Source organism: Alosa sapidissima, chromosome 9 (genome assembly GCF_018492685.1).
Source record: "Alosa sapidissima isolate fAloSap1 chromosome 9, fAloSap1.pri, whole genome shotgun sequence".
NCBI lineage: Eukaryota > Metazoa > Chordata > Actinopteri > Clupeiformes > Clupeidae > Alosa > Alosa sapidissima.
The window spans coordinates 8,365,701-8,382,700 of NC_055965.1; the positions used below are offsets into that span (position 1 = coordinate 8,365,701).

The following is a 17,000-nucleotide window of genomic DNA, read 5'->3' on the forward strand; positions in this document are numbered from 1 at the left end:
TTGTACATAGGGGTATAGATAACTGTTGCTGTGTGTATATGGAGAAAAGCCACCTTCTTCCTTAGAAAGCACTGTTTTTTTGTCAATCAGTAATCCTATTGGATGGCTGTGGTTCTCAGTGATTTTGTATTTCTAAGTATCTTTCCTACAGATGCTCTAACTGACCCGATCAATACTGTACGTCTAACTCTTTAACACTTCTCTGGATTATAGAAATGTTTCTTTGAAATAACAGCATGTTGTGCATTTTGCAGTAGTCACCTGTTTTTTTTTTGTTTTTTTTTTGGTAAAGGAATCCAGCTGCTTTTTATGCAATAGTAGCCTAATCACCTTGGTCATCTGAACACTACTACAAACAAACACACACAAACACATACACACACACAGACACACACACACTGTACACACACAGTTAATTTTGCTTTCGTTTGGAGTGAGAACAAATTATGATACTGGCAATAGCCTACCAAACGGATACAGAATAGGAATACCCTATGTGTGTTAACTTGTTTAACTGTGAATATCTAAAGGTTACTGTAGGCCTAGGTGTTGTGTGAACCCACTTATCATATTGTGTGCACAAAGAATTTGTATTTGTCAGGCCACTGAAACACTTCCACCAAGCGCTTTATGTGTTGGCTACTTTGGCTGAATGTGTAGTGGGTTGTACTACGTAATGAGGTGTAGCTTTACATAAGAAAAGATAAGACATGCTTTATTACCACACAACAATGTTGGTTGTAATTGTTGCCCTGAATCTGTATGATTGCATGCCTTATTTGAGAGGAGAAATAGGCAAGGTTATTTATTTTATACATAAAACATGCGTTGAAGACACTCATTAGTGAATACATTAAATTTATATTTTGTTGTGCAATTTTGGTTGTGTGAAGACTGTCATTTAAGCTGGCCTATCCGTGGCCCAATTTCAATAAATGTTCAGAAGAATGCCGAAGGAACTTAAAGATACTACTCGGCAAATAATCCATGATTCACTGACATATTTATAGATTTCGGGCATATGAAATAGAAACTTGTCTGCTGCTCTTCAAAAATAATAGCTGATCTCTGCATGTCACCAACTCTGTCAACTGAGCACATCAACCAGCGTCCATCGACTGTAAACAGAGGAGAGTCGCCCACAAGCTCGAACAGCCTGTGAATGTGCCAACGTGATAGCTCTCCACAGTAGGTTGTCCGACCGACGACCACATCTTCTGCAAATTGCAATGGAGGCAGACAAGCTAAGTAACGTTAACTCAAAAAAATAGACACCGGTTTTACTGCAGTTTAGATATTAATACATCGATGACCAATTCGAATGCAAGTATCGTGTCTCTGAATAGGTGTTATGTAAGTGAAATAGCGTGCAGTGCGCTTTTGCAAAAATATATCTAGTTGATATGATAGCTAGTCTGCTAACCTAGCCACCTATATGTAGCTAGCTAGTTAGCTATGCCAGTTAACGTTTGAATCAGCTAATTTGTCGCGGGCTGCACTTTGTTTTGCTGTCAACCATCTCGACGATTTGCAGAACCATTAAGGTAAGACATGGTTTACGTGCGATTGTTTACAATGTGTGGACATGCATGCATTCCGTTGTGTTTTGTGTTGCTATTGTTAGTGCCCAAATGGCAAGCGAATGCTAAGGGCTTGGTGGCCCATCAAGCTTGTTTGCCAGCTAAGCTTCTGTCAAGCGAGATTGCTAGCTAGCTAAGCTAACCAACAACTTCACAAAGCAAGACGAGACAATCGAACGCGTTGATACATATATGAGCTGAATGTGGAGGACAGCACTCCACCATTGGTTCACTTTAATTTTATCAAGCGACTTGGGCTTTGTCCTGATTTTAAAAAAGATTTTTGTAACATTAATATTGACAGCTGGTTGAGAGCTGCTTCATTCGTTTATGCATTCCTACGCTTGCCAAGTTTATTTATTGGTTGTTTACGTTCGCATCCGAGGTTATTGCGACAACGCTTACATTTTCTATGTTTTGCACTCAGAAATGTATTTGAATGTTGTCACGCACTCAGATGTCTCACAGCATTTCGTGTGATATTTTGAAGTTTGAGGAGGAAAGGAAGAGCCACACAAGTGAGAGTGAGTGATCATTGTGTCTGTCTGTTCCAGGCTTTGATCTTGTGAAGGTCTGTCTGTCCTCCTCACCACAGTCCCCCTCAGCACGTTCCCCCCACCCCTTGCCCTGGCCATGACCTCAGGTGAGACCGTGCACTACATCCACCTCCACAACTCCAGCCAGTCGGTGCTGGAGGCGCTGCGCTCCCAGCGCCGCGAGGGCCTCTTCTGTGACGTGACGGTGCGTATCCACGACGCCTCGCTGCGGGCGCACGCCTGCGTGCTGGCCGCCGGCAGCCCCTTCTTCCAGGACAAGCTCCTGCTGGGCCACTCGGAGATCTCGGTGCCGCCGCTGGTGCCGGCCGAGACGGTCAAGCAGCTGGTGGACTTCCTGTACAGTGGCTCGCTGGTGGTGCTCCAGTCGCAGGCACTGTGCATCCTCACGGCCGCCAGCATCCTGCAGATCAAGACGGTCATCGACGAGTGCACCCAGATCATCTCGCAGAAGCGCGGCGTGGTGGGCGGGGGAGCGGGAGGGGGCGGTGGGGCTGGCAGCGGGGGCGCCGGCGGCGGTGGTGGTGCGGCGGGCGGCGGAGGAGGCCTGCCTACGGGCGGAGTCCTGCCCAAGCAAGAGGAGCGAGGAGGGAGCAAGGGGAGGGATAGCGTCGGGGGCAGCAGCAGCGGCAGCGGCTGTTTCCCGGGTTTCGCCAACTTCGGCATGGGCGACTGCAGCGCGGCGGGCGGCCTCGGAGCCAACATGGCGGCCGGCGTGGTGGCCACCAGCCAGAGCGGGCCCAACCCTCTCGACCCACCCACCTCCATGGGCATGATCTCCCTGGGGGACATGGGGCCCGGGTCCATGTGCCGGGCAGACGCCTTGGTCTCCACGGCAGGCTCCGGCATCCTGAAGCAAAACTCCAGCTGCGCCCAGGACATGCGGTACAAGCTCCGTGACCTGCTGGCCCAACCCGGCGACGGTAGCGTTGGCGGTGGCAGTGTGAGCGCCAGCAGTGATGCGGGCAGCGCCCCCTCCACCTGCAGCTCAGCGGTGGGCGGCGCGGACGGCAGCGGCGGCATGGGCAGAGACAGCATGCGCAGCAACATGTCCGACCTGGGCTCGGTGGGCGAGGACCTGGTGGTGGGGATGGAGCGCTACAGCGAAGAAGAGGACATGGAGGGTCAAGACCGCGGGCGAGACGGAGACCGGGAGAGGGGAGTAAGCCATAGCCGCAAGCAGAGGCAACCACTCAGGTTACAGGTGAGCGCATACGTACACGCGTGTTTTTTGTGGTCTGAGACACCAGCGTTTTGGGATGCCCTGATACCCAACATGGCCGGTGTTTTGGTTGTCAGTGCCTATATTTCTGCTGTTGTGTTTTGTTGTCATTGTTTTATACACACTGTTGTTTTGTGAGATGATGCTTTAAGAAGAAGTGCTGAGTTGACGCGTATCCTCTCAGCAGGTCCTTGGAGGAGAGGAGGTGGTGGTGAAGGACGAAGGGGTCCAGGAAGCAGACGGCAGCCTGTTTGGCCTTGACCAGGGCAGGCAGGGGGGAGACCACGACGCATCCCAGCAGATGGCCACCTTTGGTCAGGTGAGATCTCCAGCTCATAAACCTGCCTGCCTTTGTCTCAGTCAGACTCTTGACGTGCTCGTCAGGATGATGTTAGAGTCTGTTTGAGAGAGGTCAGCTGTACGTTTTTGCAGGACCATTATTTACTCATAATGTACTGAATTGTGTGTTTATTGTGCCGTATCCTAGGAGATGTTTATAATGGCTTATTTGAGTGGACGGGACTAAATCTGGCCACGCATCATGCTCTCTGTGTGTTGTTTGGTTAAGACAATACCCCTTAGTTTACATAGTGTCAGGAACTAATCCAGGGCATCAAGGATATCTTTGTTGCAATTCTGAATCAAATTGTACAGTATGTCCAAAAAACAAACTTTAAACCTGATTAAAATGATGGACTGTTTTGCTTTCTGAGCATCAGACATCTCAAGGTGTTCTCCCTGCTGGTTGTCAGCAACTTTCACAGTGTGATATTGCTGTTGCCCTCAAGTGCCAGTTGAAAATTGAATCAGTAAAGGAGTCATAACTTAAAAACTAGACAAAATAATTCTTTATGGCTCTCCTCGGTAGCCATAAATCAGCCTGTGGCCAAAATGACTCATCCTTGTTTCCTCTTCTCTTCTGCTTGGACGACAGGAGGGGGTTTTCTATGATGAGCAGGGCGTGTTCTCAGAGAGCTTTTGGCCACAGACCGAACCACCTCAGTCCATGAGTTTTAATCCTCGAGGGCGAGTCAACAAGCCGCTCTCTCCGCCAACCTCAACGCAGTCCATCAACAATCAGGTTTGCCTGCACATTCATGTCGTTTGACCTGCTATTTACATAGTGGTTTGAACACTATGTGCTTTTTTTGTGCCCTACCCATACGTCAGTGTTTTTTTTTTTTGCCCCTGTCAGCTGCTTTTCCAGTACCCGGTCAGCCAGTCGCAGCCCTCGTCCTTCTACGTGGGCGCCCCCATGGTGATTGACAGCATGGCCGGGGCGGAGACCAATCAGCCGGCCCAGCCACCGGCGCCACTCACCCCCGCCCCTCAGGCCACGGCTGGGGCCTGCTCCACGGGGCCCTCCCCCTCCTCCCAGGGATCCGAGACGTCGTTCGACTGCACCCACTGCGGGAAGTCCTTGCGCTCCAGGAAGAACTACAGCAAGCACATGTTCATTCACTCTGGTGAGTTGGCCTGACTTGCCCGCCCGGCTGGCAAGCACTCAAGCAGAATTTAGAGGGAGACTTCAAACAGATATTCACTGAAGTGCTCCCAAAAGTAATGTTGTTCAGAAAGTGATGTGCATAATACGGCACAAGTATTTGGGTTTGCTAATGGAGTTACAATTAAATATAGCAGGATAACGGCCTTTGAGGTGTCCTGATATAAGGAATTAATGAACGAGGCGGAGGCAAAGGACTCCCCGACGCGCAGCGCCAAGTTCATTAACTCCAGCCCACCTGGGTGGCCGTTATTGCTTGCACATAATGTGTTGAATATACATTTAAATTACAGTGTTGTCAAACATGTGAGACTCTTAATTGCTTTTCATTTGACAAAAGCCGTGCTGGCCCCTCTTTGGTCATATTGTGTGTGAGCTTGTATTTGTGATTTTTATCTTGTGTGTGCATGTGTGTGTGTGTGTGCGTGCGTGCGTGCGTGTGCGTGCGTCCCCAAACAGGCCAAAAGCCTCACCAGTGCAGCATCTGCTGGCGCTCCTTCTCTCTGCGCGACTACCTCCTCAAGCACATGGTGGTGCACACGGGCGTGCGCGCCTTCCAGTGCGCCGTCTGCGCCAAGCGCTTCACGCAGAAGAGCTCGCTCAACGTGCACATGCGCACGCACCGCGTCGAGCGCACCTTCTCCTGCCCCGTGTGTCACCGCGCCTTCACTCACCGCACCCTGCTGGAGCGTCACGCCCTGCAGCACGGCCACGCCGGGTCCCACGTGTCGTCCAAGCCACCGGGCAGCGGAGGCATGGCCGGCACCAACCCCGGCATGGGCGGCGGCAGTGTACCGGGGCACGGCTCCTCCACCTAGCTAACGGCTAACCAGTCAGCGGTCGGTGGTTTTAAGGGTTTACGAGTTGAGTTTGGAGAACGCTAAAAAAGAGGGGAAGGGGTGGGGGGGAGGGCGGAGTTGAGTGAGAGCATGGTCCAAAGCCTGTTATTTTTTTCCTCGTTGTTGCTGTTGTTGTTGTTATTGTTTGTTTCAGGAGAAAGGGAGGGTAGTGGATCAGTTTCCAGTTGCATGGTAAGTGATTTTTTTTTTTTAAAAAGAGGGTTGAAAAAAAAAAAAATAAGAAAAACATCCGCACATATGACAGCATGGGAATATTTACCATGGGGAAAATTAAGTTTGGAATGACACATCATTACATACCTCAGTTCATGAAGAAACCGGAAAAACAAAGAACACCTCTTTCAATGTGAAAATTGCCTCTCAGTTTCAAATGTGATGTCTATATATTGTGTACGTGTTTTCATTTGTTTATGTTTTTATAATGTACTCTTAATCTGAAGCTATAGCTATCCTTTGGCCGTTAGGAAAGGCCAGCTCAGCCACTTACTAACAGATGGCTTTAAACTAAGAAAGAAAACTATTCTAAAGATTGATTTTTATTTGCCAGTGAGTTGTCAAGTGAATTAATGTATTTTTAAAAAATGCTCTTAAAATTTTTGTAATCATCAGGAAATAATTCAAGGTAGAAACTTAAGAAAAAAGAAACAAAATCATGGAATTGATATTTTATGTTTTATTAATACAATCTGTGCCTGGTGCTTATGCCTCTTGGTGATGTCTGTGTACAGGGCACTTGCACATAGGGGTTTAGATGTTTTGACTGAAGCACCTCATAACTCATAACTAAAGAATTGCACAAATTAGAATAGACTTTCATCAAAGCTTGAGTAATGCATGCTCTATCTCAGTCAGGGTATATATGTTTGACGGTGATTTCCCGATTTCGCTCTGACATTTTTTTTATCGACTAAATTTAGTGAACAGAATTTTCTCAAAGTCAGTACAGTACAGAGAGTACGGTACAATTTAAAACAAAAAAAAAAATATATATATATAAGCTACAACTTTTTGTATAAAAGATTATCAAGCCTTATCTTGCAGCATTCTGTACCTCGGACATGCATTATGACGATGTTAGTTTGTAGAATTTGAGCTGATTTAGATGTGGTGTATAGGATTTTTCTCTTGCGCTGTCTACAATCAGAAACAAATACCTTGTACAAAAAAACTCAAAGGAAGTTGAGAATCTATTGTAGGGCATGTTCAGTGAGATCACTGTACGATCATGAGTTTGCTAAGACCAGAGAAAGGCCCGTCAACGAATCAGTCAGTTGATTGAAAGAATTGTGATTGTGAAAGACATAGTCGAAGGCTTGTGGAGGACAAAGACCCTCTGTGGCAAAGGGAGAGAGCAGTAGCCCTCCCAACATCAAACCCAGGTCTACAGGGGCAATAGCCATGCAGTCTGACCACCACAGCTAAGAGCAAGGCTCCAGTGAATGGTGGTCAGAGCACATACTCAGTGACAGTCTACCCACACACTTTCCATATTGTTGTTTTCACTGAAGTTTACCTTTTGTCATGAAAACCGTTGCTTTATTCAGTTTTTATGAAATGATTAGCAGCTAGTGATGGAGTGCTTTGATTTGCAACTTTGTTTTCATATCTGTGTGGTAGTGATGAATGAGCAAGTCTGAGGTAGGAGATGTGTTAGGATGTGTTTGAGTACTGGAGGTTATAGGGAATATACTCCACGTCCTCATTTAGTTGGATAAACACCAACAAAGGCATAGCCCCAGATCTGACCTGTGGGCTCTAATTTGAAACCAATACACACCATCATCAACAGGCTTCAGTGTTGTGAGAACCACACATTGAGAACAAGCAGAGATACAAAAAACATATTGGTAGTTATAATTTATTGATACAGCACAGGGCTCAATCAAACATCAATTATTGGTACCATTAGTAGTAATTTAGTAGCCTGGAAGCCAGACTGAATTAACCCAGCCCACTACATTTTGAGGGCAGGAGTCATTTGGTCTGTAGTTGCTCCAGTGAGAAGTCTATATAGACAGATGAGTGGCAGTGAAGCAGTCATCCACGTCACCTGAGCGCTTGAGTTGATTTTGTTTAGACCAAAATTGCACCGCTGGAGAAGCGAGATGTTTAGATTTTGCTATCGAGTCTGTTACGGAAGATATTGACAGCGCAATAACCTTGTAATGAAATTAGCTTTCAATCACGTGCCGATGGCTTTAGTGTATTGCCTGCTGTGTAGTGAGTCAGACATATTAGAGTGCTATGTCTCGTAGCTTTAGTGGCTTTGGACGAAAGTGTTTCTTTGGTGAAACTGTTGGTGGTAGAATGAATTACAGGATGGTCCTGTTGAGCACCTGTTGAAAACAGGAAGTCTGTCTACTGAAGCAGGAGCAGGAGACCAGATGCAACAGCAGATGGGGAGTGATGTCTCACAGAGATGAGAGTGCCATGGCATGTGAAATGCCCTTCCAATCATGATCAAATGCTTTGCAGTCATGGTCACAGCTCTTGGTTGCACTTGATTTCATCTGAACATGCCAAATGCGTAGGCTTGAGCGTGTATTTAGAAGAAAATAGAATTCCATTATTAGTGTGATAACAATTTAATAACATCATGCCCAAACTATTTGTTTATAGTTTTATTGAAATGCACTATGAGATGAAAGCCAACTCAAAAAATTAAATCCCCCTGGTGAATTCAGGATGTTTTTTCATTTTAAATTTAAAATGTTAATTTTGGTAAAATTTAAATATTGTTAACAAAGCACACAGCAGCCAAATGGAGATTTTTTTCAGGTCTCCATAGCACTTCTTAATCAGCTGAGCTGATTCAAAAGTCCAGCTGTAGGTGTTGAATAGTAGGCCTAGTGTCTGTGATTAACAGGCTGTAGACATGTATATAGAATTTCATCAACCAACACAAGTATTGTATCTGTGTCACACCCATATTCAGGGATTTGAGACAAGGTCAATAGACATTAAGGGTAACCTCTCTGAAATTCCTTATTCAAAAAGTAAAGTTGTGTCCAGATTCAGCACCCGATAGGAAATAGAGGGAACCTCCGTTCAAATCTTGCATCCATGCATTTTGTCTGTAGTAGTTTACATAGTGTATGTTGCAGTGCTAGCAGATCATTTTGACTGGTGGAAACAAAACTACCTCATTCATCATATCATGTAATTCAATGGCAGTATACTCTCTGAGGGGAATCATTAGCAGTTCCCAGGGTTGGAGGAAACCATAACTCGTTTGACTTGTAAGCCAAGAAATGTTTTGTCTAAGCAGGTCAGCCAAGTGTAGGACATGGAAACTCGAATACTAATTCAGATTAGTATTGAGAGTGAACATGCTTGAAACCTGTGTTTCAAAGATAGCTCAGTGGTGGGATTCAGAAATTAGCTCAACAGTGGAGGTCTACTAAATGAGATTGTACCATTCAAGCTGTTCAGGTGTCCCAAAATCCATGATAATAACCGGTTTTACCTCATTGTATAGCTCAGTATAATTCACTTGAAATCACGCACACATACATTTGTTCTGTTATCTCTATTGGAGGAAAGATTCACTCTCGTTAATTTCCATCTGTGTTCATGTTAGTTTGAGATGCATCAATTAGAAACAGCAGAGAAATGATCATGGCCAGAGTAGAAGCTTTCTCCGCCATGTTAGAGTAGCAGCACCACCACACTTTGGCAGCAGCTTGTGGCTTGCTATGGGACAGTAACGTTTGTATCCATTCATAACCAGAAGAGGAGGGGTCTCAGATGTGGTTGAAAAAGGCCAGGGAATCAAATCTACCTAAGGCACACATTAGCAAGGGGGCATCCATCAAGTTCTTGCGTGCCCCCTTCAACCTTGCCCTGACATTTCATGTGTCAATTATTGTTTTGAGATTGGAGGGGGGTGGGAGTGTAGAACATGTGTTCCCTTGATACATCTCATTGGCCCCCTTTAGAACCTGTAGAACCTGTAGAACCTCTGTTGATTTGTAGCAGGTGCAGGTCAGGCAGAAAGAGAGATGTGTTCGTTTAGCAGGAGCTGTGCATCTAGAGAGGTTGATGAGGGACATTCTCTCCATGGTATTGGTGGCATACCTTGGAAGGGTGGCTTGGAAGGACATATCACTGATTGATTATATAAGGTAAAATTGTGTGCAAGATAAGGTTAGTGATTTCCTGGTCCACAGAATGGCTCCACGGCTTCTGCAGTTTCCCAAGCTTGCCTGCTGAGTGCTTTAAAGGACAAGGGAGCAAACAACGCCTTATGCTCACAGTCTCATTGCCTTTGATTGGCCAGGCTGGTTGACATTCTGGGTGTGCTATTCGCCCACCATGTGTGCTACTTAGTATAGACCCTTTCTTGGAGGTTTGTTCTCTTCTACCTCTGCAGTCGGTACCTAGACAAGTACCCTTTACCCGACAGCCCTTGCATGGGCAGTATGATTGTAGCCACTGTTCCTGTTGGGTCCCTTGGATGTGCTTCCTTGGCGAAGCAGTCCAGCATTAGGACTATGTGTTACGTGATGGAACTATGCAGACATATTTTGGGAATGGTGAGTTCCCGCACATCCAGTAGTCCTGTGTGTGGCGTGAGACCTCTTAATGGACTGTTGGAGGTCGAAAGGCCTTTGGGGGGGGGGGGGGGGGGGGGGGTTCGTGGTTATTTTGCCCAGGAGACATTGAAAACTAATGACGGTCTGCCTGGACTCCATTCCTTAGCACTCCAAAAGGAACTGTATGGGCAGTGGTTGTAGTAGAGGGTTCTGTAAATGTAACTTGTGTTTAGACCACTGCCATACCTCATAAACTGCACACCACAACCTCACTTAACAGTATGTGCTTTTTACCAAAGTATTTGGCGCTTTAGGGGGCACGTTCATTTAAACTAATCTGCTTTCTTTGCCCCTGAATATTCATCTGCATTGACAGAAATATCACCTTTCCTAAGTCAGGAACAATGGAACAAGAAGACTTTCCTGTATAGTTTCCACCAATCAGAATTATCCAACTGCATACTATCCAAATGCAGCCTGGTGTAGTTGCCCCTTGGTTTTATTCTTGAATTGATTAGTGATCACTCTCCTTAGTTAGTGAGGATTTTATAACTCTTTGACTCTTTGTTTGAAGATTGGTAGAAGAGTGTTATAAAGGGAACTAATAGACAGCCTTCTGGTTTTGCAGAAACCTGTTATATTCCATTTAGGGACAAAAAGGACAGCCAACGGTCCTTCAGCTGTTCTGTGAGACTGGCTAATAGCCCAAAATGTACTCCCAAACACAATGTCCATGTCAACTCCATACCATTATTGTCTTGAAATTCATAACAGTGCATGACATAATGGATGCGTTTCTCAAGGCATCATGGGTATTTTGTGTGCGTTTGTCCGTTAGGTTGGGTGTGTGGAACACAGCGGCTTTATTGGAGAGCATGGTGTTCTTAATCAGGTAGCCCAAGTGCTAGTACTGAAGGACCAAAATAATTTCGACATAACTAACAGCTTTCGCAAGCGCTTGGTCAGGCATGTAAGAAACCGTATAGCAGTAAACGACTATTTTCAGCTAATATGTTAGCATGTACAGTATTGATGCTCCAGTCAACACCCTAAAACTATTTCGTAATACTGATCAGCACATTTTCTGAGTAGTACTTATTGGCGTTTTAAAAAAGTGCTATTTAAATACCCTTTCAAAGTGGTGTTGGAAGCTAAATATTCTATTAAGTCAACATGTTTGTCACACTTTGGTTTTCAATTCATGCAAACCAAGTAAATCAAGATCTTGTTGAATTATACCATCATAGGAATACTGCTTTATTAATATTTACTAAACTAGGCTGGTCAACCAGGCAGCTTACCCAATGCAGCCTAACACAATATAAACCCTAAATCTATGATTGGAATTTAATCTTCTTGGTCATTGAGAAAATGTTTTGTGGGAGCCTATTTCTTTTCTTTCTTTCTTTCTTATACCTTTTTTTGTAAGACGACTCTCATCTCGAAAATACTGGATTAAGGAAACACCAAATGATAAGTCAACCTTTCTCTGGAAATGTAAGATATTATATAGTTGACTTTGTTGGAATGCCAGAATGATCAGTCATGCCGTTTTAATGTACTCATCATTCGTGTGTTTAGAGATTCCCAAATTTTTAAAAGTGCTATGGAATTTAAAACAAAATTCTTTTTATGATTTTGTGTGTTCTTGAAAAGATCAATTTCGCAATGTCTACTCAGACAATAAATAAAGCTGACAAAGTAACATAATGATTCAAAATTATATGAAAGCAATATTTACATGTAATACTACACTATTAATGCTTAAAATAACTTTTATTAATTGTTACAATTTGCTACAAGTAATTGCATTTAAATGAGTGAAATTCAAGGCTCACAAAAATTTGAGAAACACAAAGTTGTTTGCTATGAATAGTTTGCTCTTTAAATGTAAGTAGATGTTTCTTTGTTACATTTTATGTATGTGTATTCTCAGATATTCTACCAACTGCCTTTGTTCTCAGTCATGGGTATAATTGTCTGCTTTATAATATTTCTGCACACTAGTTTTTATCTTTATTAACTTTTTCATACTTCACTGTGTTTGAAATAATTTGCTTGGATGCCCTTCATTAAATAGTGTGCTATCTCTTGGAAATGTGCACCACTGTCTGTTGTTATTTCACCTCAAACATCTATCTTTATTGCCAATAAAGACTCTTAAATGTATGGCAGGGCTATACTGAACTCAGAACAGATGCAGAGCATTTGCAGAGAGTGCATGTGCCACACAGAAAATAGGAATAGACTTCTACATAACAAAAGCTGCTTTCAGACATGAAGTATGTGCTGCTCTCATGTCTGGTCTGGCACTATTTGCGCAGTGATCATTTTCCTTTCCTCAATGTAGCTCAGCCATTAGACTTCACAATTTCACATGAGGCTTGGCCTGATTGTGATGACACAAAATATAAGGTTTGTGTCTCTAGGTGGGTATTCCATGAAATGGAATAGGCTCCAAATAGCCTGGCTAACGCCAGACCTCATCTCATTAAGATGCTGTCTGGGAAATATACATTCATTTTCTCGTATTTGAGACGTGGTTTACGAATGCCTAGAGCCGTTTATTGGGCGCTACGAATGTCTATCAAATGCGTCTACGTAGCTCATAACCACTTCGGTGTGTCGTCATCGTCTTGCTGCCCCCCCCCCCCCCCCCCCCCCCTCCGTTTTGTGATTGGTTCCTTCGTTGGGGTGAAAATCTGGTCCATGGAATCCAGGCTGCCTAGCAGCGTGAATAAATTTGCGCCCAGGCTAGGCTCCAAGCATGCACAAAGAAAGAATCCAAATGCTCGGAAGTTCAAACAATCCAGTATTCAAAGGTGCTCTTTGGTGTAGGGAACCTAGTTGGGGAAAAATTCTTCTTTAGAAAAATATATACAAAGCCTTTATTTCAATGTGTATATCATGATTAAAAACTTTTAAAAGTAAGCTGAGTAGGATAACCAAAGGCTCAAAGCATTTTTTTGTCCAATAGAACAATCAGCCAACTATTCCGGAAACATTGTAATGTGTTTAATGCCCCCTAATGTTAACATAGAGGTCAATATTTAAAGGCTACATATTTTACCCCTTTTCCCACAATTTTAAATTGTTTCTTGAGGTCTTTAATAAAACATCTGTGTCATACTTTGGTCAAAATACCAAAAGGAAGAAGCACCATAAGCCATTTTCTTAGTGGCCCATTTCAGTCATGATGCTGCGCTCAACGTCAACATCAAGAAGATTTTGCCCATATGTGCAGAGGGAGATTTTTCCATTAGATGGAGTGACTGAAAAGCCCCTCTCTGTGACCTTGATAAAAACCTAGTGGTCGAAATGCATCGTCTGTGTCTTTTTACCTATGCTCTGAAGAATATAAATTTGCATTTGGTACAACTTTTTTGTGCCTTTTGTGCCTTACTTTTTTATCCTTGGTGTCACCAGCCACTGTTGGGATTTTATGAACCCGCATCACTAAAGAGCACCTGTTGTTGGATAAGCCAGTGGAGCCTAGTAGCACTTCTTTCCCTGCTACAGACAGCCTTGCTCTGTGTTGGTCTTTTGAGTGAGACACTTCTTCTGTATTCTCAAGTCTTAAAGACAAAATGAAGAGAATGCTGCTCTGTGGAGGGCTGCACAAATAAAATAATTAAGACATTTTTAAATGTGTGACAATATATTGATATATATGTTTTTAATTGCCAACATTTGATGAACAGTAGCTTTAAGGAGGATTTTTCCATCAGCCTTTTTTCATTCACGTTTTCATTGTGCCAATGATTCTGGATGTCACTAGCTGAAGTGAATACCAGATCTTTCAGATTGACAAGATATCAAGTGCATTTAGTCAATACTTTGCAGCCTTCCACCTGAGAATTATATTTGCACAGTCATTTAGTTTAATAGGCATCACGTCTGCATACAGTCATTTAGTTTAATAGGCATCATCACGTCTGTTGGAGAATGATGTGTCCCCCCTGGCCTTTCTATATTACAAATAATTAGGTCTCCTAAGAATCCCTCCCTCATTTAGATAACTTTTGCTTCTTGAGCTGCATTGAAAAATATAAACAAGTATTCCCTAGCATGAAACACCCAAATTAGTGTGCTGATTGCACTGCATTCACATCATTTGTGCTATTGCTCTTTTAGTCTGAAGAAGTCGTGGTACAAGTTAACTGCTGTGAAAAACAATCTCCACAAAACCTGCAAAGCATAAAATATTATATTATGGAAGAGTCTTGTTACAAGCAGAACTGCTTTGAGATCCCCACTGTTTATATGGTCTAAAAAGGAAACCTCTAAGAATTAAAGAAGAGCAAACATACATGAATTCAGCTCTGGTGATTGCACCACATGGGTTTTGTTACTGTTTTTGATGTGATGATGGCAGTTTTTACATGCAAAATGTTTATTCCAAAACATTATAGATTAGCTAGCAAGGCCCCGTAATTTGCTCAGAATCAAATTAGTACCTCAATGAATATGTGCTACAAGAATGAAAGGTGCTTTCATCATTGTTTGCAACCATCAAAAAAGCTTATGCATGGCCTTTACATAACAGTGTGCATCTGAATTTCTTTCAAATTAGCATTACACTCTCTGTCTATGTGGCTCATATTCATTAATCACCATATCAGATTAATGTCAATAAATTGAATGCAATGTTGTAAGAAGTTGAATTCATGTCATCAAAGACATCAAATAGTGGTTGAAGAATATTATTGATGTGAATTATAAGTTAACCACGTAATGTTATCTGACCATGAGACTGATGCTCACATTTCACTTTCAATCAGAAAAGAAGGTGATCAAAAGATAGAATAGATGGAAGCTACAGTGAGCATTATTTGGAGACCTGTGAACCATGATGGTGATTAACATAATGACATAATACCATCATATACCATATTCATTAAGTATTCATACCCCTCTGCATGGATGTCCCAAAGCATTTGCTATTTGTTTATTAAGAAATGGGAAGTTATGATGTGTGCACCAGTGACCAAATGGTGTAGGTGTGAACAAGAAGTTTTGAAAATTGTCGTTCTTATGTTCTTATCTGACAAATGTACCAACGCAACTGAGAAAAACTGTAAAACTGATGATTGATGATGAGCCCAGATGTGAAGTAACTAAGTAGAAATACTTAAGCACAGTACTTAAGTATAAATGGGGGGTAGCCTATCTGTACTTTACTTGAGTTTTTTATGTTTCCTTTTACTTCACTACATTTTTTCAAATTAAATGTATGCTTTTACTCCACTACATTTTCATTAGCAGTAGAAAGTAGGCTAACACAATGTGCAAATAAAAACAAAAGCTTCAGTGTCCATTCAGCGTGTTAGATATTTGCAAGATTTTCTGACCTGATGTCACCACAGGACACATCACAGCAATGAACGAAGACAGAGTTAAGGCCTAGCAAATTTAGCTAATACATAGCACACCAAGGCCTATGTAGGCTGTTGTAAGGAGCTGAATTAAATTGGAATTCTAACTGCTTGCTTTTCATTAATATAATTTGTTTAGGCTTTTAAAGTGTGTTTATGTAGTGATAAACTTCATTATAGGCCTATACAAGGAAGCAGCAGTGAAAATGAATGGCAGCCATACCTTCGTTCAGGCTTCGAAGACATTATGTATGAAGGGTAGGCACCAAATTGTAAGGTGCTGCATGAACTTAATAGCTTATCCAAAGTTCTGACGGCTTTCTTGAAGGGAAGGGGTTGACACTCGCCTCGAAAGCTTTTACTAGTAGGCCTACGTAGTACTTCTACTTTCAGTACTTATATGTTTTATAATAGGCTACTTGTCATACTTAAGTACTGTAAATAATAGATACTTTAAGACTTTTACTTAAGTGGTATGCTTATAGATTATTTTTTACTTTGAGCTTGACTTACGTCTTTTTCTGATCAAATATCTGTACTTCTACTCAAGTGTGGGTATCGGATACTTTATACAACTCTGATAATGAATTTGGGTCTGCTAGAAGAACGTACAAACATTTGATGCTGATTGGACATCTCTATTTTTTTACTTTTCATTTTGAACTCTGTTAGAGCATAATATACGCAACAGCTTCTGCAGCGCTGGCGCGTAATGCCCTTTCCTGTGTGCGTCAAACCATGCGTAATCGCGTCTCCACAGACTGGTGCTCGGAGTGGGTTGAAGGGTGAGGTCATATCCAATCAATCCAATAACATACCGTTTGGAATCTGGTGGGTAGGTCGTAAAGTACTTTTAAAAGCCACCTGAGTCGGTAAACGTGCAGTACATCATGAACTCGAGCGTTTATTCTATTCCGTTTTCAGTTGACTTAACCCGTGCTGAGGCCTATCTGATTTTTATATTTTACATCCTGTTTACAACAAGTGCCACTCTTTTGGCGGGGTCTGTGGCTTTTGGAATTCTTTCTACTAACTCTCTCCTCTGCCAAAACCGATTCATCTTCATGTTAAAACACTAGCATTTCTGACACACTCACGGGACCTTCGTTATATTACCACGGTCTTTTTGATGTACATGAGGGACGCCCATCTAGAAACGGGACATATCATATATTACCATCTTTTCTCGGTGTCAATATTTCCAACTTGAACGTGATCCACCAGGTGAGGAGAAAGAGAACAAAGTCGTTAAGAATAATCATTTTTGTGGTCATTTGTTTTTTTAATATTATGGTGCCATTCTTTAGTTAACATTATTATGACCGCCGCTGGCGAAGCATATAATGATTGTCAAATTTGTTTCGTCCCCG

At 42.8% G+C, this 17,000-nt stretch overlaps 1 protein-coding gene across 2 annotated transcripts; it reads left to right on the top strand.

The window, feature by feature from the left end:
• Window positions 1-1,138: 1,138 nt before the first annotated feature.
• Window positions 1,139-12,357, top strand: zbtb45 (zinc finger and BTB domain containing 45). Of its 2 annotated transcripts, none has more exons than XM_042103000.1 (6): window positions 1,139-1,544; window positions 2,135-3,338; window positions 3,544-3,675; window positions 4,291-4,437; window positions 4,552-4,822; window positions 5,320-12,357. In XM_042103000.1, the coding sequence occupies exons 2-6, from the start codon at window positions 2,214-2,216 to the stop codon at window positions 5,676-5,678; spliced, it is 2,034 nt and encodes a 677-aa protein (XP_041958934.1). In that variant the 5' UTR covers window positions 1,139-1,544; window positions 2,135-2,213; the 3' UTR covers window positions 5,679-12,357. The 2 variants fall into 2 exon arrangements, with proteins under 2 accessions (XP_041958934.1, XP_041958933.1); XM_042102999.1 differs by having other exon boundaries at window positions 1,140-1,544; window positions 3,541-3,675.
• The last annotated feature ends 4,643 nt before the right edge of the window (window positions 12,358-17,000 follow it).